The 25881-nt window shown below is 41.8% G+C and overlaps 1 protein-coding gene across 4 annotated transcripts in view; it reads right to left on the reverse strand.

Annotated features, from left to right (window-relative positions):
* Positions 1 to 10632: 10632 nt before the first annotated feature.
* ADAMTS2 (ADAM metallopeptidase with thrombospondin type 1 motif 2) overlaps positions 10633 to 25881 on the reverse strand; it is a 209701-nt gene continuing 194452 nt past the window's right edge. For 3 of the 4 annotated variants that reach the window (XM_079966473.1, XM_079966471.1, XM_079966474.1), the window contains exons 19-22: positions 21957 to 22164; positions 19797 to 19926; positions 19085 to 19174; positions 10633 to 14353 (exon numbers count right to left, since the gene is read on the reverse strand). In XM_079966473.1, coding sequence (XP_079822599.1) covers positions 13890 to 14353; positions 19085 to 19174; positions 19797 to 19926; positions 21957 to 22164 — 892 coding nt within the window. In that variant the 3' untranslated portion in view covers positions 10633 to 13889. The remainder of the gene's footprint in view (positions 14354 to 19084; positions 19175 to 19796; positions 19927 to 21956; positions 22165 to 25881) is intronic. The other variant, XM_079966472.1, reaches the window with a different exon arrangement.

Below are 25881 nucleotides of genomic sequence, written 5' to 3' on the forward strand. Positions count from 1 at the left end.
CCTGTAAAGTCACCAGAGACCCAGATAGATAACCTGGAGCAAAATAACACAAAGGCCATTCTTTTTAAAGAAGCACAATGGAAAATGTTGTTTCAAGAGCTCATGTTTAGCTGGAACTGTGAGTTCTCTTGTTAGAGAAAAACAATTTTTTAATGAGAGATTGGGGCAACAGGGGTAATCTTGCAGGCTGACTTTGAATTTCCATGTTTTGATTATTTAAAGTATGTGTCTTTTAGTTAACATGAGTAAAAAATAGCAGCCAGTTCCCTTGCAGTATTGCTCTGCCATTTCAGAAACTACATCTTTTATATTTATATTTGCAGACCTTTCCATAAAAATGTCCAAGGCATGCACACACGTGATCTAAATGTTTCTGCTTCCTCCTTTTCTTGAGTTTAGTGTTCTTCCCTTGTGGTCCTACTAGTCTCACCATCCAAATCTGGGGCGTGATACTGGAGGGAAGCTTTTCTTATTCCTGCCAATAGAAGCTTCTCTCCTGGGGCCAATGCCAGGTTGGTGTAGGTGTGGCAGGATGAAAGTGCACAGGAGAGGGTTAAACCAACCATCCTTGTGTGCTGCAGTCCAAATCTAACCCCCTCACCCCATACAGCTGTTGCTGTTAAAGAAAAAAGCAGACAAGAGGTGGATTTGCCTTGCCAGACCTTAAACTTTACTATGAATCAGCTGCATTTTGCTGGCTGAAAGAATGGCTGCTTCTTGAAAATACAGACATTTTGGACTTAGAAGGTTTCAATAATGTATTTGGGTGGCATGCATATTTGTAGTATGATAAGGTCAAAGCACATAAAGCATTTAAAAATCATATTGTCAGGAAAGCATTGTTTAATGTTTGGACAAGATATAAGGACTTACTTGAAAATAAAACCCCAAGGTGGTTGTCACCGATGGAAGTGAAGGCTCTGAAAAAGCTCAATATGGAGGCCAAATGGCCGAAATATTGGGAAATTTTGGAACAAGAGGGAGATAAATTGAAATTGCAGAGCTTTGAAAAACTAAAAGACAAAGTGCGAGATTGGCTTCACTATTATCAAATAATGGAGGCATACAAATTGGACAAGAAAACTGGCTTCCAGGTGGAAAAATCAGAATTGGAAACTGAACTGTTAGATCCCAAAACTAAGACTCTGTCAAGAATGTATAACTTGCTGTTGAAATGGAACACTCAGGACGAAATGGTGAAATCTGCTATGATAAAATGGGCACAAGATGTGGGACACAACATTATGCTGGCTGACTGGGAACAGTTATGGACCACAGGTATGAAGTTTACGGCATGTAATGCCTTAAGAGAGAATATTATGAAAATGATATACAGGTGGTACATGACACCAGTCAAGCTTGCAAAAATATATCATTTGCCCGATAATAAATGTTGGAAATGTAAAGAAACTGAAGGTACATTCTTTCACCTTTGGTGGACGTGCCCAAGGATTAAGGCTTTCTGGGAGATGATCTATAATGAAATGAAAAAGGTATTTAAATATACCTTTCTGAAGAAACCAGAGGCCTTTCTCCTGGGCATGGTCGGACAATTGGTGTTAAAGAAGGATAGAACTTTTTTTATGTATGCCACAACAGCAGCAAGAATACTCATCGCAAAGTATTGGAAGACACAAGATCTACCCACCCGGGAAGAATGGCAGATGAAGGTGATGGAGTTCATGGAGCTGGCGGAAATGACTGGCAGAATCCGAGACCTGGGAGAAGAGTCGGTAGAAGAAGATTGGAAGAAATTTAAAGACTACTTACAAAAATATTGTAAAATTAAGGAATGTTAGAAGAATGTTGGAATGAAGTTATGTGGTTTTAGCAGTAATGTTATAAAGGAGTATCTAAAGATGGATTGTTAACAGGTGAGAATGTAAAGTTATAATATATTAAGATAAATTATTAAGATAAAAGCAAAAATGGAAAGGATTTGCTGAAACAACTAATTGAACTAGAATACAAAAAAGGGAGGTGCGAGGAGATCAGGGAAACAAGTAAATGAAAGTCAAGACATGGAAAGGTTGATTTGTTTTTAATTGTTTTTACTTTTTTGTACTTTGTATTTTTTTGCTTCTTTTTTGTTTTTTCTTCTTTTATTCTTGTAACTTTTTTGAAACTTTAATAAATATTATTCAAAAAAGAAAGAAAGAAAAAAGCAGACAGAGACCTCTTAGTGTGGCTGTAGCACAAAGGGGCAAGCTGCTCCTACTACTTTTTTCTCTCTCAACTATCTGTTCCAGCCTTTATAAATGTGTCGGAGTGAGTGGGACTCAAGCTAAGAGTCAGTACAGTGGTACCTCGGGTTACATACACTTCAGGTTACATACGCTTCAGGTTACAGACTCCGCTAACCAAGAAATAGTACCTCAGGTTTAGAACTTTGCTTCAGGATGAGAACAGAAATCATGATCCGGCGTCACAGCAGCAGCAGGTTGCCCCATTAGCTAAAGTGGTGCTTCAGGTTAAGAACAGTTCCAGGTTAAGAACGGACCTCCAGAACGAATTTAAGTACGTAACCAGAGGCACCACTGTATCCCCTGTTTAGTAAAAAAAAAGGGGGGGAGTAACCAATACTATCTCCTTGAGCTCAAAAAATCCAGCTCCCTTCAAAAGCCACAGGAATCTAATAATGAAGCAATTCTTTCCCATCTATTCCCTCATTTGCTTTCATGTGCCGACATCTAGTGGCTGATGGGCTATAAAGTGTCCGTTATCTGAAGCTCTTTCTTATGCTGCAGAACTGATGCCCACAGTGGCGGTGGTGTTGTTTTTACAGATCAATGTCTGTGTGTTTTGGTTTTTTCCAGTGATTTTGGTATGTCCAGTTTATAGTTCTCTGTGTGGAAAAGACTCTAGGAGGATAACCTGGTAAACTGCAAGCCTTCGTTTGAACCAAGCTGGGTGTTCTGCAATGCAGAAGAGAAACATGTTCTTTGCCTACAGGGCTTAGAGTTTAAGACTGTGGCTATGTGCCTATCTAGGCTGTTTCAAGTTGCCTCCCTGGCTGTCGGCAGGTTTGTAGCCTGGTCCATACATTAGGGGGTGTTATTGGGTTGTTGTTTTTATTTTGATTATATATTTTGTGGTTTTATATTTTGATTTTGTTCTGTGAACCACCCTGAGACCTCTGGGTATAGGGTGGTATATAAATTCAATAAATAACAATAGTGCTTTTTGCAAGGGGTACGCAGGGGGTACCAAAACATTTTGTGAATCTAAGTTTGGCCTCATTGAGAGGTCGTATTTCAAGATGTGTAGGAAAATGGGAGTACCCCCACACATTTCTTTTTTAGAAAAAAAGCACTGATAATAATAATAATCTGAATGCCCTGGGAGCCTGCTCTGTGTGACTGCTGCTCCTCTCACTCACTTTTGTCTGAAATCACACGTCTGGGCAACTGGTACAGATAGCATTTAATGACTTGTCTGATTTGTAATCAATATTATTTAATGGCTTTGTGTTGCTGAATAACTTTGTCATTGTGGAATGAGTCGATTACATTCAGGTTTCATTCACTCCCCCCCCCCTTTCCTTTTTATTGATTGACCCTCATAGGAACATAGGGAGTTGCTTGTCAGCCCAACAGTCTGTCTTGTGCAATATTGTCTGCACTGAGTAGCAGCGACTCTCCAGGACTGGATTTCAGACAAAGTCCTCACCCAGTACAACCTTGAGATGCCAGGAACTGAACCTGGAACTGTCAGAATGTAAAGCAGATGCTATCCCACTGAGCCACGGCCCACAGTTCCTTTAGATTATAAATTTATGGGCGGGGCCTTTGTTTTTGTTTTTAATTAAAGATTTTCTTGGTTTACAAAAGTATGTGCAATCTCTCTCTCTTTTTTTCAAGTAACATTTTTTACAGATCAGTTTCATTTTTTGAGACATTAGGAAGAAAAGGGGGAAAGAGGTGGACGAGGGAAAGGTGAGTGGGGGTGGGGTCGGGTGGTGATGTTTCTATTTAACTTAATATATGTGGGGTTTTGTGTCAGTGTCGCTTGTGCAGGTTCTCTGCTATTCACTTGTGTTTCTTGGTGGCGAGAGAGGTTGGGGTTGGCCTAGGGTGTGGTTGTTTGTTTGTGATTGGCTGTGGTGAACTTTGTTTTCGTGTGTGAGTGGGGTGGGTAGGTGTTTTGGATCAGGTTAGCCATATTGATTTGTATGCTGTTGGTGGATTGTCGTTGTCTTGTTGGGTTGTGTATGTGATAAAGGGGAGCCAGGGATAAAGGGGTGAAGGCATCTTCTTCTATTTGTCCCTGTGTCAGTTTCAGTTTATTGGTTAATTTTTCTAGTAAGGCTGTTTCCCATACTATTTGGTACCATTGGTCCATGCTTACTCCTGACAGGTCTGGGTGGGGCCTTTGTTATGTTTAATTTTCATTCAGCACCTAGCAGTTACAGACACTATATATGAATAAATATATTAATGTACATGGTATGGACTGATTATCTGCTGGTGTATAGCTTTTCCAGCAGATGCCCAAGGCATTTGGGGTAACGCCTTTAATCTCACAGGTAAAAAAAAACCCTGTGGAAGGGTCCTCACAGGGTGCAAGAATGTGCTGCTTCTCCACCCCATTCTCTGTTCATGTACGCAGGCAATGCAGTGGGCTATCTGAGGGCATGCCCTCTTCCTCCACTTGGTCAACAACAGCATCAGAGGGTGATTGCCCTTGTATCCTGTTTCTGGGCTTCTCTTTGGCATCTGTCTGTTTTTGAAGCGGGACATCCAAAATAGAATACTATACCAGATATTTTATTTGATTCATTTATTTGCTTTGTGATTGTACACAAAACTGGCTTAATAGTATGACTGGTCTGTTTTCCTCCATATCTGTGTGACGTATGTAGGAGCAGCAGTTTATAACAGGATATTCCCAATGTTTTGGATTGTGAAGACCATGTATACTTGGCATACAGGCAATGGGATCGTACATGCTGTTACCTGTACCCCCACGGAATGGGAGCTGTTGTGATGGTTATTTCAGCAATGCCACATGCCAATTATATCATGTGCCAACCAGCCTCGGGTTTTAGCTTGGGCAACCTTCTTTAATGGGCTTAGTCCAGAGTCCTTTTGCATAACTAGATAGGACCCATCTCTTACTGTCAGATTACTTTTACTGTCAGCTTAAAAATGAATAAGAAGAAGTTTTGACTTGTTGCCATCAGGTGCCTACTCTGCCCTTCAAAGGATCAAAGGCGGAATTCAAGGGACAAGCTTAGTACAGCAAAACAGCTTTATACTTTAAAAATGGGGTTTCTAGATTTCCCTAGCTCAGCAACTTTTGTGAAACAGTAGTGGTGAAGCTGTGGGTTTAATTTATGGAGCCAAGGTGGTCAGAAGGAACAAAGTTCGCTTATTGTTTGCCAATATGCCCTCCATGAAAAACTCACAATTTGCGGTTACGGCAGGATACAATATGACAATAGGAAGAAAAGGCAGGATTTGTCCTCTTCGGCACTAATGTTTTATGTTAATGCGTCATTTGTTTCTGCTGTCAAAAACAGAACCTATTTTTCTTCCATAATGTTCCTACTGCCAGGAGGTAGGACAACAGAATACAGGAAATGCATTCTGCAAGAAACTTAACTTCTGATTCTAGCTAGGAATTGCCTGCAAGGACGTGGGTGGTGCTGTGGGTTAAACCACAGAGCCTAGGACTTGCCGATCAGAAGGTCGGCGGTTCAAATCCCCGCGACAGGGTGAGCTCCCGTTGTTGGGTCCCAGCTCCTGCCAACCTAGCAGTTCAAAAGCACGTCAAAGTGCAAGTAGATAAATAGGTACCACTCCAGCAGGAAGGTAAATGGCGTTTCCGTGTGCTGCTCTGGTTTGCTGGCCATATGACCCAGAAGCTGTACGCCAGCTCTCTCGGCCAATAAAGCGAGATGAGCGCCGCAACCCCAGAGTCAGTCACGACTGGACCTAATAGTCAGGGGTCCCTTTACCCTTACCTCAGCATTTGCTTCCATGTGTTGCTGACGCCTGCAAGTTGGGTGCACGGAGATGTTAGCTAGCAACGTATAGAATCAAAAGCACTTTCATAAGGCAGTCCATCTATGTCGGATGGATATAATGCTAATTAAATGCCAAGGATGGCATAACTGCAAAAGTGTGGCATAACTGAAGGTTATGGGCTTAAGCAAAATGAGGCCTAATGAGTCAGTTGGCTGTTACAAAAGGACAGCTATGATCATCTTTAGTAGATTAACCTTTTCAGCTAATGCTAAGTCACAGTTAATCATGAGCTTCATGCAGGTTTGTCTGAGAGAGGGCCATTTGTATGTGCGAACTCTTGAATGAACTATCGGTCTACTAGGTAGACAGTACATTTTATTTATGCCCCAGAGCCACATCTCTTTTCTGATGTGCCACACAGATGCATGTCACACCAGCTGGGTTTCTGCCAGGGTATAAATATGGACTGTGGGCAACTACATTCTACATTGCCCAGTTTTTCCTTTGGAGACGTCTTCTTGCTACTGCCCTGGAGACACTGTCTGCCTGCTTCTGTCTTTCTATGGTGTCTTCAAGCAGTGATTTCTACTTCTTTGAGAGCTTGTCCATATTCCTCTTAGCTGGGTTGAAGGACATCAGACTGGCAATTCATCCCATGGGGCCAATTGGAGTACTCTCCTGAGGGCAAGAGCTTTGCATATGTATGGGCTGAAGGCCAATTTGACACAAGACACAATTTCAGGGAAGAACTTTGATGAGGGAAGTAAATGGGTTAAAGAAGGCAGATCTTCTGTTTTTATCATCACCAGAGAAGGTGTTCAAGGAAGATTTAACTAATGTCCTCTGAGACAGGGAGAAAGAAAGGCTTTATTTCTAGGTGCACTGCACAGGGCTTATGTGAGGCAACCGGAGTGCTGTGGATGTGAGAAAATAATATAGGTGAATCTCTTCCAGATCTAAGAGCATAGAGCTGCTGTTGTACTGAATTAGATGATAACTCTGGAAGTAATGGATATTCCTCCCCCACCCAACTTTCAGATGAACACTGCAGAGGTAGAAAGTGGGTTAAGAGTCACAGTCCTATTAACTAAAACAAGTAGGACCTAAAATGAGCAGAAGCACAAGGTCAAAGTGTGGACCCTCTCTCACTTGAGGGAATGGGGAGGGGGCAGAGAGATCCTGCAGCTTCCTGCTGGACAATACCTAGCCAAAGGGTCCCTGTCTGTTCTACCCAACCCCTACTGACCAGCAATTGCTTGCCACCTTGGCCTCCTTTGGGAGGAAGGGTGGGCTGTGTATGAAAGTCATCATCAGCTAGCACGGCCAATAGTCAGGGATGATGGGCGTTGTAGTCTACTGACTTCTTGGGGACGAGACATTTCTCACCCCATATATCATTGGACTCTTCTGCTTTCATGGGAGGTGGTTGTATATTTTATTTTGTTAGAGGCAGGCTTTCTAGGTTTTCAAGGCTTTCAAGGAAAGAGGCAGGCTTTCAAGGTTTCAGAGCTTATTGTCAAGCTGAGTGTGGAAGTTGAAGCTGCTTTGAAGTGTTGTGCCACTAGCACAGCATCCTTTCAAACAAACAGGGCCTCCACATATCTTATTGCTAAGCAATGCACACTGCTTTTTCTTTAAGAAAGTGTCAAGTCCTGCCCCAGATAATGTGCCAGTGATTTAAATGCTCTGCACTGCCTGTCCTATTCCTCCACCAGTTTTCCTGGTCACCCTCATACCTTCTTGCCACAGTGAAGTATCTGTCAGGGACTGGCTGGATGAAGAGGAGTGGTGGAAGGCAGTAGCTGGGGAACCCCCTAGAGATGTCCCAGAGGAAGAAGTCTCAGAGCCAGGAGACTGCATTGCAGGGAGCTGGACCAGATGACCCTTGGGTCCCTTCCAATTCTATGATTCTATGGTGGTGGGACACTGAAGACATGTCAGAGAGGGTACAGGGGGGATGAATGGAGGCTGAACAGACAACAGGCTTTAGTGTTGTGGTTTGAAAAAGGTTAAGCCCCCTGCCTATTGAATGGTACTAGGAGCACGGATTGAGTAATCAAAGTTAAAAAGTCAAACTCCTTTGCAAAAGAACCCAGACATCTGGACTTTAATAAATTATAAAATTAAAGGTTCTGATTTGTATATACATTTTAATATACAATTCATGGCTATTCATTGCAGCTGACGTTAAGGCATATGCATTGTATGTGAATGGCTGTGCCATACGAACATAGGTAATACTGTGCATTGTAGGTGAGTAAATATAGTAGTAGTAAATGCATTACATAGTAAAAGTAAATCACAAAAAACCCTTTGAGTACTGGGTGAAGCACCATTTGGAGATATTTCAAGCAAGGCATTCTAAGGGTCTGTTCACATGACATAGGGCACTTGTTTGAAAATGCTTGAAAATCTGGCATGTGCTGGCATTCCCTGCACCCACCACCAGCAGGACCCAGCTTTTGTCTGGCAACAACGAGCATTTTCCTTGCATTTCCAAATGCATGTTGAATTTTGCACTTGGATGTGGGTGCATTTGTACAGCTGGTCTCAGATAATGAGCCAGGAGGCACAGGATTGTCAAGGGCCTAACACATGTCGGATGCTCATGTTTAAAGGCCCCAATTTAGTCTCCGTGGGTGCACACTTTTGAATGGCTGTGTTAACTGAGGAGAGAAAATTCTGCATTCAGATGAATAACTTAGTTCTGAAAACTCTTGTACGTAAAACGTAGGGCTTTGATATATGGGGATAGACAGAGTAAAATGGTAACCGTGTGGTGCTAAAGGCAATGCAGCCACAGCCAGATTTCAACAGGGGTAAAAAAAATAACATAACAGGGGGCAGCAGTAATTTACATGAAACACGCTTACAGAGGCATTTGAACTTAAGGGTTTCAACAAACTAGAAAAATATCCCTGCCTACTCCTTTGCAACACCTTGAGCTGCAGGAACCAGCCACTGAAGCCTTTCACAGCCTGAAGAGAAACATTATTACCTGCTCAGGTTTGCAGATCAAGCAGCTATTAAAGATGCAAAAAAAAAAAAAAAGGGGGGGGGGACAGGAGTTGGCAATTCCAATTGAATGTTATATCCTTCCAAGTGTTTTCAGGACCAAAACTATCACATTTAAGAATAGGGTCTTTTACTATCTTTCGTTTGTGTATTGTGCCAAGGACCCACCGGCCTCTTCTAAAAACTCAGGGCAGCGGTAGTTAGAAGAGCTGTGTCATTGTACTATGCTGCACCAGAGGCATAGCTATGCTTTAAAATGAACACGTAGCATTAGGCTACTGTATAGACTGCTAGGTATATAATGAAAAAGAAGACATTGCATGCTCCACAATAGAGTCAACAACTTATGAAATGTTCGTCGAACAAGAATTAACCCACTTATTCCAGCACAAGAGAAATCATGTACTGTAGTAGTCTAGGACTCAGCTAGATTGGTAAAGAAAAAGTGTTTATATGCGTTGCATATAACCCTGTGCCACCAGATGGCGCTGTGAAGTCCCGTTTTTGCTAACCTGATTTCTTATACAAAGTTTACAACGCATTTAACTAAAATGCTTCTTTGATGTGTCTAGATCCAGCCCGGGTCAGGCATGAGACATTTGTGGTTTCCCTTTTTGCATTCCACTTCCATATCTAGTATGTATGCTTAGACATATAGTAAGTAATTAGCCTATTCTGTCAACGTGCTGGCAGCCACCTCTGTCTATAAAAAGCAACTAGGAAACAGCTACAAAGAAAGGGGATTTTGTTTGGCAGTGCTTTTGTGGGTTGTTGCTTTTTGTAGGGTGCCAATACAAAAAGAAATTAAAAGGTGACGGTATTCTGTAGCAGTAAGTACTGTCACAAAGAGTACCTTGGTCAGAGTACAGTTATCTTCTAATACAAAACTACAGATGCAGGAGGAAGAGAGGAAGCAGCAAGGAAGGAAAAGATCTGTATATGTTTCATAGAAAATAATAATAAGCCCACATTTTAATTTTTGTAAATATAGAAATTCTTGTCCATTAACAGTTAAACAATAAGTACTTTTCTCATTATTTAGCTGGCAATGTGCTCCAATGTTACTGGGCAGCACCACTGTAGGACTTGTACTGTATGCAGTTACTTTCTTTTTCTTTCTTGTAGGTCTCATATACCCTGAACAGCAAGACAATAGGCACAAATCTAACAGCCGAAGTTCTTCCCAGCACCGAGTTTCAGTTATAAGGTAAGCTGTGCCTCTCAGACTTCTACCCATATGACTTTTAAAGGCACAGAAGCCCTATCACTGTATCACAGAGTCTTGTGGAAGAAATTGGATGGGAAAACTTGAGGTGATAAAATAAATATGGGACAGCAAGATGATTTGCAGTGATGCCCCTTCCCCCATCATAGCAGGATTATGGGGAAACCATTTTTGAGGGGAGAAATACCAGGGATAGTGGAGCTACTTTAATACATATCTCCCACTGTTGCTTGACTTCCACATTAATGAAGGCTATAGGCACAGTGTTACCTTTTTCAGTCAAGTGTGCCTTGCTGGGCTTCCTCCCTCATTTCTTTGCCTCACCGAAGCCCCTAACATTTTAAAAGCTGCTTACAATACATCAAGGGGGGGGGGGGGGTTAGTATGATACGAGGTGAAAGACCCACTGGGCATGTGAAGCCCTTATTCACACATGCTTCTAGTTAATGGCCTAAACAGATCAAAAGCCACTTTTCTCCATTTCTTTGGAACAAAATAAATGTATGAAATTGTCCTCATTTCCACGAAGTGATGGCATAATATTTTGCTCCAAAGCATTCTGCTGGGTGGCAGCCTTTCCAGAAAAACTGAGCAATTCTATGTCCCTAATTACTAACACATGCCCCTAATTGCTTCCAATATCATTAGCAAGTTCCAATAAAATTAATTAGCTGTCATGGGATTTATTTCTTCAGACACTTCACATTATTATGCTACATATACAGTGAACAGAACAGAACATGCAATTGCCCCTTTTTTGTGGGGGTGGGGTGGAGAAACTAACTTCTGAATTAAGCAAGATTAAGATTATATCAGGCCTTACACTGGAAAGACCTCTCCCACTAAATAGGCTGTCATTTGGAAAATATTTTCCACCATAGGTGTTCATGAAAGTACATTAATATGAAGGGGGGCAAAGAGAAAGTGGAATCAGACTGTTTGGCAAAAAAGCAAACCTATGTCTTTCAGATGAGTTCTACAATTTCAGAGGAAGACCAGCCAGGGCCAGCCCAGGACATTTTGGCTCCAAAATGGTGCTAAGGAACACCAGGATCTGCTGCCCCAGTTAATCCTGTCACCTGAGGCAATCACCTCACTTTGCCTCATGAATGGGCCAGCCCTGGTACAAGTTTTGAAATGTTTACTGTTTCCAGAATGTTCTGCTATGTCAATAGTAGTGTACGTTGGAACCCTCACTCATAGAACAACCATTCCAATCCCAATAAAGATACCTGTGTAGAAGCAGGCTAACATTGCTGTGCTTATGCCGGTAGCTGTTGCATGTGGCTAGAATGAGAGCAGGAGCAATACATTTTAAAAGGGGAACTCACGCTGCTTGAATATAAAACCCATTCTATTGTGTATGCCATGATTATAACAGCATGCCAAATTTTCTTCCCAGTGAATATAAAAGAGTGATGAGGCCAATGATAAGATATCTAGATATTGGTCTCATGAGAAATGGAATCTACTCATTAACATGGATGATTTTGAACAACCACCATCTATTTGCCACCTACAAGGTATGCCAACGAAAACTTTGAATTGCTTAATAAGTTGCCTCTGAAATCTGTGGTTTAACTTGTACTAATGAGCTGCTGTTCAGTTAGATGATGAAGGCAGCAACAGCATTCAGAATCTTGCATTAACTGGTAAGCATTAAGCAGCTCAGATAAACATGGTAGTCAGAGCAGGAAGATATATTTTTTTAACACACACACCACATACAGGCTTTTTAGTCCATGCAGCCATTGAACTACTAGCAATAGCACCCAAAATATTTCCCTGTGCTCAGCTATTTTCCCCAGCAGCCACTAGATGTGTAAAAATAGCAGATATACCTGGGAGTGTGATCTATTCCACTATCAAGTTAAATTGATGGGGAAACTTCGTTTTCAGACCTGGCTCAAGCTTTAAGACCATACCTAGTCAGGAATTAACATGGATGTTTTTGAATAACCAATCTAAAGTTGCTGTCCTGAGCACACCTATTGAGAAGTAAGTCCCAGTGCTTGGGCTTACTGACAAATAAACACCTTTAGGATCTGACTGTACATTGATCTTTGATCAAAATGAGCAGTAAACTATGTTGCTACACGCTTTCTGAAAGTGCTGTGTGGGGTGAAACCAGTACTCAAAGGGCTGTCAAAACTATACATTGCTAAGCGATTCAGTACTGTGTATACATATATATGCATAATGACATGCGTTTGCTTCTGCTACAGTACAGTTGTCCTAATGAATGGCTGAAAACCCAAGTTGTTGTCCATCACAGTTACATAACATTGCACTGTAAAAAACCCGGAATAAGCAAAAGCTACATTTTCTTCACACACAAAAAGCACCAACTGAAATCAAAGGGCAATCCAGTCATTTAAATGAATCAGAGTATTGGTAAAAGTTGGGGAAAATGATCTACACCTGTTAAAACTCTGTAGTAATTGCATTGCAAGCATTTAAGATGATGAAATGCAGAACCAGAGGTGACTGGGGCAATGCAGCTCGATCCGGTGAGTGAATATATTAATAACTTAAAACATATTTTCCTGAATGCTATTATTTTAGAACATGGTGCTAAAGTTTAGTGTGCTACCCCTCTAGCTGAAGTTGACTGGGGCTAGTATATTGATTAATGTTAAGAATATATTGGTCCCTAAGTGTGAGAAAAAGCAGATACAGTGATGATGCCTTTTACTGGAGCATCCCCCAACACTAGCATGTAAATCTTCCTTCTACAAGGACAACAGCGTTAAAAGATACTTTGGTCCGACTTGTGCTGCATGCAGTAGTTATCATTCTGTTGTTGTTTTTGCTTTCTTATTTTGTGCATTAAGGTAAAGGTAAAGGTACCCCTGCCCGTACGGGCCAGTCTTGACAGACTCTGGGGTTGTGCGCCCATCTCACTTAAGAGGCCAGGGGCCAGCGCTGTCCGGAGACACTTCCAGGTCACGTGGCATCAATTCTGACCTACTTTTGTTTTTCAAGTGGTTAACAGAAAGCTTGATTTATGCTTGATTCCTGAAACAGGATCTGAATTAGGTCCTTTATATCATGGTAGCCCATTTTTTGCTGCCGTCTGAGTATGGTAGCACCACCATTTAATTCAATGGAAAGACAGGCAAAAATGGCGCACCAGATTCCAGCACACTGACTTTGACGTAAGTTCCACTGAAATAAATTGAACTTATTTCCAAATAAGTATAGGTAGGACTTGATTTTTTTTATATAAAAAAACAGACATGTGCTTCCCTGAAGCTGAGGTTCTATCAAGAGACCTCCAAACACTGCTGAGGGATTTGGATCAAGCTTTTAGAATCTCTTCTTAATTCTACAGAGTGCACCCAAGAAACATTCTGTTGGACTCAAGAACACACACTGAGGGCGCAAGAGAGCCCACAAAAGAACCCTGCTGACCTTAGCGAGGCACCACCGCTAAGTAGCAGTGAAACCTATGAGGATATTGCACTAGTATCTGTGGCACCTTGTAACCCTAGCCATTATAATATTTATATTAACTTAAATAATCCTAAATTTCCTTTTTATTGCAGGCTATAGCATTTGGCATTTCTGCCATAGCACCACTATTTGTATCTAAGTCTCTATGATGACCTGGGCTTTGCTCCAGCGGTGGTAGCATCTCTCTATAAGAGAGGAAAACAACTTTGTGTTATCTTTCCATTTTAATGCAGTTTCCTGAGCATTTCTTGTTTCCTTTTTTCAGCCACCAGCTCTTGAATTCTTTGGTTCCTTATCCGTTCGTAAGGTGGTCTCCTCCGCAAGATGAAGTTGTGGTGTGGCACTTCATTTTCCAGTCCGTGAATTTTATACGGAACATCCACTGTGTTGCCTTGTGGCCGATCTTCAGTTGCGTTGGAACCGGTGATGCTTATCTTGGGAACAATGGGTGGGCCTGAAGTGGTATGTGGGATGTGAACATCAACAGGTGTTGTAAGTGTTGGAGAGGTAGCCTCTTCGATATCATTAACCTTGCTATGGTTGGATTCTGTTGAGTTTCCACTTCCTGTTTTGTTACTGTACATTTTACAAGTCTTGCAACATAGTTTATTGTAACCAGGAATTGTACAGTACCGAGAGAGAACTTCCATGCGACAAAACATTGACTTGTCTCCTTGGCAACGTTCTTCTGGAAGAGAAAAACAGGAATTATGTGTATACTATAAAACCAGAGTCAGAATCAAGCAAACTTGGACTTAGAGGCTCTTGTATAGAATATTACTAAGACCTGATACTGGGCCTTGACGGAAGCGTTCTCACATTTCTTGCAGTGATCTAAAATTTCACATCAGAGTTTTACACACTGCTCCAACCTTTATGATATGTGATGACAAATTAGAAGGGGACTCACTTACATTCCTGAATGTTGTGGTTTCAAGATGCTCTTGGCCTCGGACTCACACATATTATGGCTGCTTAATGGGATGTAATTGTGTAGCAATGGATCCATTGTCCCTCCATTGTGGGAGGGACTACTCACATGGAGAATTTCCTTACACTTGTATCAGCAGCTGGCATTGAGTGTGGAAATTCATGAGCATCTCTGACACACTGCAGGGGTTGCATGTCGCTGTCACCATGCCGAAGCATTTCCAATAGCTTCTCTTACATGGTATCCATAACATCAGACCCCTGGCCCTGAACAACCAGCTTTAGCTTGCGCCACTGAAAACGGACTCCTGGTTCATTAAGTTGAAGAACTCCAGGGGCAGTCAATCAATCTATATTGCTGGCCACTAGACTCTGATTTTCCTTAGCCAGGGGCTGCAATGGAAATTTCAGGTAACTTCTTAGAACCTCAAATGGTTTTTTATTGCATCCCTGTTGTTGTTGTTTTGATTGCAACAAGGATTTGTTTTACATTATCCAGCTAGCAGATTTGGTAAGCTGCCCAAAAAGAAGGATTTCTGCTTCATGGCCTCCTAGGATTAAAAGAGTTTAACAGCAGCATTGGGATATACAGAATGAGTGGCGGAAAATTGAAGTTCAATGCTAATACATTGTAGAAGTTCTGTAGAACTCCCAAAGCAAGAAAAAAAATACTATACTAAAAAAAAGAAAGAAAGCACTTTACCATGGCAGCAAATGTTACAGTTGTAATGTACAATGCTCCCTATTCAACACACGCCATTCCATCCTCCTTCCCACCTGGGTTTCTGATCCGCATGCTCAGTTTCCCTGTTAGGAGTCCCCCCCTGAGTTTTTTTTCAGTGCTTTTTCAAACCTTGAGGTTCTTCTGAACCTGCAGCCACCTCTCTCATGGCTGTAGATGGTGCCATTTTGCTGCTGTTCTATTGGTCTAACACCAGTGTTTCCTGCACCTATTATATACAGGATGAACAGGAGGCCGGTTCTTCCAAACACCTTTGTACAGACAAGGAACTGACAGCAAGATCAAATCCAGGGTCCCTGGGGCATGCACAATACTGCTCAAGAATATGTTCCTGTCACTCATCCCTTTATGTGTTTACTTCTGGAGGACACCCATGCCGCCTTAACATAAGGTAAGCCTGAGTGAAGCAGATTTTAAACTGTTGGAAGTGACGTTATGATTTACAATCCACTGAGAAACTTTCCAGTGCAAGCCTCACTGAAATGAACCTTGCTTTGCTCTTGTCCATTTCAATGAAGCCTCCATGGAGTTCACCAGGATGATAGTTCCATTTCTTAATTAGTGGGAGGAGTGCTTCAAGCACCAGAACGTATTTGGCCAGCCCTGGTAATACTAGGGCTCAAATGGTAAAAATCCATTTTTAAAGCTCAATGGCCCTTTTAGAGCAGGAGCAAGTTCTTCCAGTGAGGGCAACAAGGAGCAGAGAAGCAATGAGTGGTGTTTGTGGAGGAGGGCTTAACCCCACCTTCTATTTCCCTGCTTGAAATCCACCCTCCCAGCAGCATTAGTCCCCCATGAGGTTCCAAATGCACATTTTCAAGTGTTCTAAGGGGAAGGGTGCAAGTAACCATGATGTCATTGCAACATCACAAGGCTATTAGAACAGCACTGCAGGCAGGGATAGCAGCAGCATGTGTGTCAGGCTCTCAACCACACTGCAACATAAAGCATCACCTGATCAAATGCAGACGCATTCACTGATTTTAGAAAGGATACACGGTGTCTCTTTACGCATCCTCTACTTAAATAAATTAGGGTATGAGTGTGTTTAGTTGGCAAACATATCAGTCTAGGAAATTTAGAATTGATTAACAAAGAAAACAACTTTAAATTAGCCCCTTTCTACATGAACTATCAGTCCTTTTGTTTTGAGGGCGAGAGAACAATAAAAAGGTGATTATTGTGTTCTATAAAGATAAGGATAACATGTATTCTTTATATATAAACCCATTCTAAGAAATAGGATTAGAATATTACCAAATTTATAAGGTGAGTAAATCATAGCAAGTATCTCAAACTTAAATTGTTTGTTGGCTGTTCAATGTAAGAACCTCTTAAAGCATCTTTAGAAAAATGCCTTATTTCAACAACAGTGAAACATTCCCCAAAACATGCAGATCAAATACAGAGCCACATGAAATAATTGACCCTTGTGATACAGTCAATATACTTCCCATTCATAATTATTACATTTTATATAAAGAAATCTCCAGAAGGATAGCCATATTAGTCTGTTGCAGCAAAAACAACAGAATCAGAGTCTTGAACATATTTTTGGGGGCCATAAATGTCTGTCAGCTGCAACCCAGTTGCACACTCAAAAGTTTATGCCACAATAAACCTTAGTCATTAAGGGGCACTCTTGGTTGTTTCTCTTGCATATATCTCAGAGTAAGTTTATTTTGTTTTCCTAAAGCAAAACTGCCAGACCTGCTGAACTTTCATCTTATTTTATTTTGCAGTATGCATGACAGGCTGGAAGTATGTCTTCCACTGAGCAGTAAGAAAAAAATAGTCATTTGCACAGTCACTTTGGTACACATTTCAACTGGCCTCATAAAAAAATATTGAAAAGCAAACTGAATTGGCACATCTTTAATAATATGTTAAATACATACAAAACACTAATAAAATATCCCTGATAAACCAAAGTGCATATAGATCTAGTGCACAATGCCCAGATACCTTATTGCACCATTCTCTATAGCCATCCATAGCTTGAAACGTCACTCAACAGTTGTCTATTTAAAGGTAACTAACAGTCATGAATAAGTTGATAACAGTTAAACACCAATTATTTTACATAACAGTATTTAGTGCCAGATAACGTGTCTTTGCCTTTTTCGTTGCCATGTAAAATTACGAACAGGTTGCAGGCAATCATCATAGTAACAGCAAAATTTAAATATGTGATCACATGATAATGACAATTTTGAAGTGCTACATTGTTAGAAGATCCACAGGACCACCTTCCTAAGGGATATGATTTGGTGGAGAAAGGTAGCAAGCAATTTGCCATGATCCTCAGGTACTGATTATGCGCCTGTTATTTGATGTTTATATAAGTGGTTTTATGAACAGTGAGTTATAGATCTTCAGCACAAACACATGCCGAAGCAAATATCTACCAGTTAAAACAGGGTAAGTTGGGCAATGGCCCTTTCTTTTAGGTGGGTAGTGATCCTTTCCTTTCTCATACACCCGACTGTGCAAACGTCCGTCCAGTGTTTTAGCATTCAAGTAAAAACACCGTACATGAATATCAATTCATGGTACCAGTGCACTATTTGTATATTTAAAGCTGGAACTGGTGGTTAATGCCAATGCAATTAAAGTTTAAGGCATTTTTCTAAATGTAGTTTCTTTCTCCCTAAGCAAAATGAAACAAAGCAATAAAAATTGAGGTAATTCTGTCATTGTTCACACTGTTATGTTTGCCAGTTGACACATCTATAGATCACAAACATACACGCGCACGCACACACGCACACACACAACTGAACCAGTCAAGTCAAACATGCAAATGGTGAAAAAAGACTGATGGATGCAATGATGTATAAAGAGTTCACTGCTGAACAATTCTTGACATTGCACAGCACGACAATGTCATATTGTCTCAATGATATTGAAATACTGCACACCACAACCTGTAGCATAGACCAAATGTTTTGCCATACTGGTTTCCTATTTGCATTATATGTGTTAAGAAATAATAACAACAGAAGGAACTTTCTGGCAAAATTGTGTGAAGATTCCCTTGCTGGTTTTGGAAAGAAAAAATATAGGTAGAAGAGCTTCAATAAAAGCATAGCACAGTAGCAGCATTTGACAGGAATATCAAGAGAGTTTCATCTACCTGTAGTAATCAACTTTTTTCATGGAAACAAATGAAAATGTTAAAGCCAGGAATTTAAAAAATTGTGACGCATGAGTTAATAAGCAATGAGACTGTAAAGAACCATGATGGAATGAGCACTTTCATTTGACTACCCTGCAAAAACACTGAAGCTAACTTGTTGTAAGATAGAGGACCTTTAGACAAAAGGAGAACTTTTAGCACTACAAGGTGTCATTATTGTGATGTGATCACATTCACAATAAGTTCTCGGTTTCACCATCAAACTGAAATCATGAGCCAGTTAAGAGCCTTTTTTCACCATCACCAATCAACAAGCAAACTGATACCAGCTCACTTTTTAGAGGACTTCCAACACACCGAAGAGATCCAACTTCACACATCCAACACCTTCACGATCGCCACTGCAGCAAGTGCTACTTAATCTCCAGAGAAGAAAGACACTGTGCACCAAGGCCCAGTGCAGGGAAAAAAAGATTCAGCCCAAGGTAAGACTTGGCAGATTCAAGGAAATTTTCCATATAGGAAGAAGAATAGAGCAGAAGGCAAAGTCCACATTTGATGTGGCATGCATTTAAGGGCAAAGGCAGAGTTATAAATGGGTCTTTTACTTGAAGATATTTTCTGGATGGGATAATCTGGGTCCGGTCTTGACAGCCATTGTATCCTGTAAGTTTTCTTTGATGTATCAGATGAATTTCCTGAAAGAGAACATAGTAAGGGAAAAAAATATTTGTAAGCTTCTTAATGCACCATTTTGGTTGACTGAACAGAATTAGTAGCTACTATTCTAAGAAAGAAAATAGCTTTTGAAAAACTACAGCAGTACATTATTAGTTTTAAATAATGTCAGTTTGGGCACCTCTACTCAAAGTCATCACATTGGTGAAATGTCTGCAGAAAAGTCAAGACAAAACAGAACAAATTTGTGCATCACAGACATGCTTTTTCATGCAGGCTTCCCACCATTTCAAGGATTTGTTACACATACAATTTTGGTTCTCTGATGCCTCTACTTCTCTACTGGTGTGGTAGACGTTTTCAAACAGGTCCAGGCTGCAACATGTATGCCTGAAAATGTTGCAGCCTGGACCTGTTTGAAAACATGTGTACCACACCAGTAGAATGGTAGTGTCATAGAACCAAACTTGACACCTGCCCCCTTTTTATGTCTTTTGCCAAGCTGCACATGCAGAAGTTAAATGTGCGTAAGTTGTGGGCTTACTGTATTCTAAAAATCACTACAAAATTTAATTGTACCACTGGCACAATTGCCACAAAGCAACCACCCCAAATAAATAGAAAAGAGGGATCAGCACTCACTGGGACACAAAGGTAGAATGCATAACCTCCTTGTCTCTGGCTTGTCTTCTTTACAGAAGCCAATAACGTTTTCTCTTGTCCTGCACAGAACTTGTCTGTCTTGTGTACCATTACCACAGGTTACAGAGCACTGGAGAGAAAACAGAAACCAGGAGTCAACTTCACTTTTGCTAATTTATCGGCATTTGTTACAGGTAACATGATTTGTATGAAAACGATTATTTATTGTTACTTACCACTGTTCATCTTTGTTATCAGTACAACCAAGAACCCTAAACCAAAGTGGACGCTAACTGCTATATATGGTAGTGTTAGATGTTAGATTCTGTGGCGGGGTGCGCTCCCGCTGCTCGGTCCCAGCGCCTGCCAACCTAGCAGTTCGAAAGCACCTCCGGGTGCAAGTAGATAAATAGGGACCGCTTACCAGCGGGAAGGTAAACGGCGTTTCCGTGTGAGGCTCTGCAGCTTTGTCACGCTGGCCACGTGACCCGGAAGTGTCTCCGGACAGCGCTGGCCCCTGGCCTCTTGAGTGAGATGGGCGCACAACCCCAGAGTCTGTCAAGACTGGCCCGTACGGGTAGGGGTACCTTTACCTTTACCTTTACTAGATGTTAGATTACAACAAGCCAGCCTTGTATTTCTTTGGAGCAAAGGAGCTCCAATGACCACAGAAATAATGTAATAATAATAATAGCAACTGAGTACAGCAAATGCAGAACTCTGCAGTAAGTTAGCATCCTGAATGGCTGGTCCATGCATCCCCTGCTATGTAGGCTACTGCCCTCAGGGTGGCTCATTGTTCCAGATTGCTTCCCTGATCCCATAACTTGATGTGATCCTCCTCACAGCTTAGCCTTCACATGCTCTCCTCTTCAGATTCTGCATTCATTGAACTGATGACAAACATTTGACTGTTTGTTCCAGCTCCTGGCGTGTGCTTCCACTCATAGAATGGTACTCAATTTTTTTACTCAGAGCAGATCCACTGAAATTGATGGACCCAACTTAATTTCAATGGGCCTACTCTAATTAAAATTTGGTTGAATACCACCCCTACTCTCAGTGATGGGTTTGTAGTTTCTGCTCTCTTGCACTGACTTCTGGTCCTGGGATCAGTTTTGCATTCTCGTGATTTGATCATATCATGGGCTTTGATGGCAGGTTGCATGGTCCAGTTCCTGCCCAGGATTTTGGGACTATGAAGCCTCACTGCATCCTGACATGGTGCAAAGTAGTACTGGGAATATCCCCAAAGGTTTCTGCCCCTCACCTGTGACCCAGTTAACACAATTTTTATAACTGCACTAGAGGCTGCTGCCTTTAAAACTAGCTAACCCCTCTCCCTCTCTTTACACCTCACCCTAAACTCCTGCCCATCATTTCACAGCTTGCCCGCCCTTCCTTCTCCATCTCACAGCTTGTTCTCAAATCCTTCTGCCATAGCTCACCCAACATCCCCATGCCCCCTGTTGCTGCCACCACAGGTGGGTGGGTACCCTTTCACCCTGCCACTACTGCTGGTGGGAGGGCAAATAAAGAGAGAAAGCCTTTCCCACCTTAGTCCCCATCCTTACCCTGCCACCACAGCCAAGCCTTTGTGGGCTTCCTTTTGGTGTTGGTGTGGCGGCCACGGACGGGGGAAGTCCCTCTTTCCCCCTTCCCCCACCAGTGGCAGAAGCTCTGGCAACAACAGAGGAAGTGCAGCAAGGCTTTCTTGCTCTACCTGTCGGCTTACCTGCATTGCCTGCCTGCACCACCGCCTTGCTTTCTTCTACCCACCTGGGTCAGCTGGCAGCGGCAACAGGAAGAACATGGGAGGACCTGCCTGGGGTGCCCACCTGCCTGCCTGCCTACTCTGCCACACACACACACACACACCTCTTTGTCAGCATTATGACAGATGAGTGCAAATATAGTATAGGGACAGGCAAACTAGATTCTTGGTTTTTAACAGTATGGTTATATTGCTGCACAATTATGGAAGTTAACCAACAAACATGCAACTTGTGCAATCTTGACATTTGATGTCTCCTCCCCCCCCCCCCAATGATGTGAAACACTAAGGCTCACAACCAATTCACTAAAGCGAATTTGACACCACCTTTATTAATATAGGCACTTCCAAATGTAATTTGAACGACAGAACAAAATCCTGCTTACCTGTGACCAGGGTCCTATCCGCCACTGCGCAGGGCAAAGCTCCCGGTTGCAAACCCTCCTGCCCTCTGGGCGATCGCTGTTGCAGTATTTGGCATGGACAGAGCGGTTTGTGTTATCGTGCAGCGGTTGAATGCAGCGGACAGAACGTACCTGATATCCTGTTTTCCCACAACTTTTGCTGCAAGGTTCCCAGTCTCCCGTAACCCATCTGGTTCAATGAAAAAGAAGTCCAGGCTGGTGAGTTTATATTGCACATGTTTAAGTCACACAATAATAATTTGATGATTGCTATTTCTTAATGTCATGGTTTCAGGGCAGCTTGTCTCATCACATCTTGTACACATATCCAGGGTGTGCCAATCAGGTAGGATGCACATGAGCAAACTGCATTGCATCAGCTTGGAAACCTATAGGCCCTAATCCCCACTTGGTCATGCTTAGAGTGGACCAGTTGAAATCAATGGGACGATTTAGTCATGACCAACATAAGCCGCATTGATTTCAGTCAGTCTTCCTCTAAGCATGCCTAAGGAAGGAATTCAAACTCCTGGCAAGGAAACAGAAGGGTCAAATGAAGCTGCTTTCTTGTCTCCTAGAGGTGAACATCTGGGGCAGGATTCAACTAATGAGTTCTGTCAGTGGAAGCACAATACAGCTCCCTCTCTCCCCTAAATTGGCTTGGTTCCAGGGAGATGGGGGCGGGGGTTGGATTGTTCTGTCTGGCAAGTTGAAGGCATGCTATGATGGAATGACTGACACACAGCATGGGCTGCTCAAGCTGAGGAGGAAGAAAAATCTAGTGGGACGTCTCTAGGAATGTTTAATCATGGCATTATAGCTGTGTAATGTTGTTGGTTTTCATTTGAATAGTTAATTGTTTTCTGTCACTGCATGTATTCTTATCTAGCCAAGTTATCAATTTTGTTCCATTCTTGAATTATGACAGTTGAAGGAAACAACAAAAACATTCTACGCTACGAGCTTCACTGATCCTCTTCAATACTTTGTAGTTTTTAAAAACTGTAGTTTAGAAACCATTTTGATGGCCCGCCCTCTTCCTAGTTTGACATCTTTAAACTTTAAACTTTTGCCAAAAATTAAAATTAAAATTAAACGTAAGGATTCTAATGCTCATCCTAGAAACTTCACATGGTCACAAAAATACTGAGCCATTAAACCAACAGATATTATTACATCAGCACAAAAGATACGAGATCTCATTATGCACCCTAACAGTGATCTGAATTATTGTGCTAGATCCCTCCCCATTAAACTTTTGTTTGTTTGTTTTGCCTATGGCAGCTTCGCTGGATTTACAGGAAAAGAATTTCCTTCTAGGCTCCGTAACAACAGCTATTTGTAATGTTCTAAATAATTCATGTGGAAACCAGCAGAGGGATAAACCACTAAAACAAGTGTTGTTGGTAGATGCTGGCATAGGAGCAGCATAATTCTTAGAGATGAATTTGCTGCTTTGGATATGCCGGCAATTCAGCAATCAACCAAGGAACCGCATGAAAAAGAATGAGGCCATAGCAATGCAGTTTGTCCTGCCATTATAAAGCTTTCAGAGCAATCTTATGTATTTCTCTCAGGAGCAGTGCTAAAGTCCTTCTAAATCTTTACTGTACTATGCTAATGAATAGAATATTAACCTCTGTACTTTCTGGGTTTTTCAAAATTCAGTAGATACCATGATGCAAAAGGGAGCTTGCAACTCCCAGTAGGGTTAAAAGGAGTTTCATTCATCACCCCGCTGTTGCCGAGAGCCAGCCTTGGTGACACACAGGATGGCAATTACGTCCTAAAAATCCAAACATTAAAAACTCCAGCATTGCAAACCTCTGGCCCCGAAGCTTTGCCAAGGAAATAGTGGAAAATGTAACAAAGTGCATTAGAGAGTCAGGCTCAGGCTCCATCTAGCCCAGTTTCCTGTACCCGAAAACGTATAAGAGCACACACAGTTCAATAACAGACTGAGGTCTGGGTGAACAGGAGCACCCACTGTAGATGGTACCCACACCCTTCCTGATCATTTAGGGCCAAACTAGCTAATGGCCACTTCTCTGTCTCCCTGGGAATGCCTAGAAGGTGCCCTCTCAGCCCTTAAATTCAGGCACAATGAACATGTTGTGTGGAGGGGCTGGGATCATGGTGGAGGTGCCACCCCCAACCTACACATGTTCCTTTAAAGACCTTCAAATGAATGTCCATGGTTTGGGACCTCTTTCCTACTAGCTTTTCTCCTAGGACCCTGCCCACATAGCCCTGTCTTTGATGACTGCTTGTGAGCTCCCACTGGTGTGCAAAGTGACAGAGGGCATTGTACAGATTGTTCCACAGCTTGCACTGGCTTCCTGCTGTCTTCTAGGCAAAACTGAAGGTCATCTTTTTGAAATGTAAAATGACTTTGATATTATTTACCTTGCGGGGACCGTATTAGGTATGTCGACTCAGAAGTAGGTCCCACCATGTTCCATGGGACTTACTCCCAGCAAGGGTGTGTGGAACCTGCCTACTCATGTTCTTTAAGTTCAGCCAGGAACATCTATACCGCCTGAACATTCTGGACCATACCACAAGCACATATAGGGGGGCATTCAGTCACATTTTATTCACAGTAGACCCACTGACCTTAGTTAGGTCGATTGATTTCATTGTCCGGATTCAACTAACAAGTGCTGCCACTAGCAGAAGCCAACCCAAAGAATCCTGCTAGTGCAAGGGAGCTTTCCCCCACACTCCTCCCCATGCACCCCCCCCAAAAAATTGGCTTGGGCAGGGGTTTGGAGAACCATATACAGAGCAGAGCACCGGCGGAGGAGAGAGGGGAATTGTTCCATCTGGCAAGCTAAAAGGCTTGGGCTGGCAGAATGACTGCTGTAACCAGTGCTTTTTCCTTAAAAAATGTTTAGGAGTACTCTCATTTTCCTACTCATATTCTAATACTGCCTCTCAATGAGGCCAAACTTAGATTCACAAAATGTTTAGGGGTATGCGTCCCCCCAGAAAAAAGCACTGGCTATATCACTATGTTGAATTCCTCACAATGGATCTACACTGAGTAAAAATTTAACTGAATACCACCCATAAAGATATTTATCAATGCTTTTTATCACTACAGAGGAACTCCTGTCCTTTGCTTACTTACCAAAGTCAGAGTCATTTTTAGAAGCACTGTAAAGACTCCCTTGTCTGAGTTGGCATTTGAGGGCCAGCCAAAGAGCATATGACAATTTTAATTAATTTTAGTTATATTCTGTTGTTACTTGCTACAAGCTATGCATTATGGATGCATTAAACAATGTGGAAACTTAAACAGAGAATTAAAATAAGATTCCAACCCCTTGCAGCCTAGTGATTTGAGACAGAATTGCCAGAATGCAGGCTGGAGCTATCATTGCCCATCCATTCCCTTTTTCTGTTAATTTGACTACTCACTTTCAAAATCCCGCAACAATAACAAAAATGAAGCTCTTGATCAGTGTACTCCTTTGTTGTGATGTCCACAAAATAATTATACAGTTTTCTAATGGCTAAAGGATGAACAGGCTCCCTCTCTATTTGTGCGTAAACAGAATAATGGCATGATTAGTTGCGTGAGACATGAATGGGGATGCAAATGTGAAAGCACATTGGAATCTGCTCCCTATTTAAAGCAACAAAGTGCAGAATTACTGCATTCTCAGTTGGGTGTGCCCCTGGATGCACATCTGAGATGGAATTATGTTCATTGTTCTCTATCCAACAAGTGATAATGATCCATAATACTGTTTATACATTCTTAAATTGCGTATGGGTATGCATTTCTTTAGGTGGATGGGGCCAAACAGTATCTCATCCATCCTAATCCATGCCATTAAAAAATAATATCTTTCCCCCCCAAAAACCAAACCCTGTAACAAGAATAAAGCATGAAATTGGA

The sequence above is a fragment of the Podarcis cretensis genome, assembly GCF_951804945.1.
Source record: "Podarcis cretensis genome assembly, chromosome: 2".
In the NCBI taxonomy this organism is placed as follows: Eukaryota; Metazoa; Chordata; class Lepidosauria; order Squamata; family Lacertidae; genus Podarcis; species Podarcis cretensis.